At 38.6% G+C, this 734-nt stretch overlaps 1 protein-coding gene across 1 annotated transcript in view; it reads right to left on the bottom strand.

The window, feature by feature from the left end:
• Positions 1–453: 453 nt before the first annotated feature.
• The window catches only part of LOC149566475 (BTB/POZ domain-containing protein At5g60050-like), a 1,131-nt gene continuing 850 nt past the window's right edge, over positions 454–734 (bottom strand). Inside the window, exon 1 of the mRNA XM_089816488.1 lies at positions 454–734. This exon is cut by the window's right edge and continues 850 nt beyond it. Within this exon, the coding sequence (XP_089672614.1) occupies positions 454–734 (281 nt within the window).

Raw genomic sequence — 734 nt, 5'->3', positions numbered from 1 at the left:
GGATTTCCACGAAGGGCAATAACCCCATGGTGATTGATGTCACGCAATGGAAATCATATATAAAATTTCCTTAATAAATTTCGCAAAACATCCTTGCTCTTGTTTCATTCTCTCAAAAACACTAAATTTTCGCAAAACATTTTTGCTCTTGTTTCATTCTCTCAGAAGCCCTAGATAGTTGCTCACAAATTAACCACTCCATTCCAAGACATCTTGTGGAGATCCAAATTTTGGTCTGTCAAAACCAAAAAAAGAAGAAAGAGAAACATTTTTCAATGTAAAGAGGCCCTAACTATGAAATTTTTTCTTAACACCATAGATGAAATTACACTAGCTCTAACCAAATACCCCACGGCAGATAAAATTCCGAAACCCAGTCCAAATTTCGAGAAAGGAAAACAACGTGTAAAAGCTTGATAGATTATTGAAAGGTTAACAGAAATCAGCATACCACTACTTTGTTCGGGGTTTGAAATAGCCATGTTGCAGACGTCCAGCCAAGGTCAGTGGCGTAGCGATGTCAATCTTATTCAAAATGTAAACATGTGTCCATAGAAGGCAAATACGTTTCTGTTCCACTGGAAGGAGGCTCTCAACCACCTTAAGTACCGCATTATCAAGCTCCTCAAATTTATCTCCAGCTGAGTTATGGAATCCCAATTTTCCCACGATGGGAAGCCAAGTTGCGATTAAAGAGACTCGAGAAACTCTTGAAACCAATATCTTCCCGTCTC

Source organism: Cupressus sempervirens, chromosome 3 (genome assembly GCF_028749045.1).
Source record: "Cupressus sempervirens isolate cs-2001-9-10 chromosome 3, ASM2874904v1, whole genome shotgun sequence".
NCBI lineage: Eukaryota > Viridiplantae > Streptophyta > Pinopsida > Cupressales > Cupressaceae > Cupressus > Cupressus sempervirens.
Note: the sequence above shows the minus strand (reverse complement) of the source record. Positions and strands in the feature narration are given on the sequence as shown.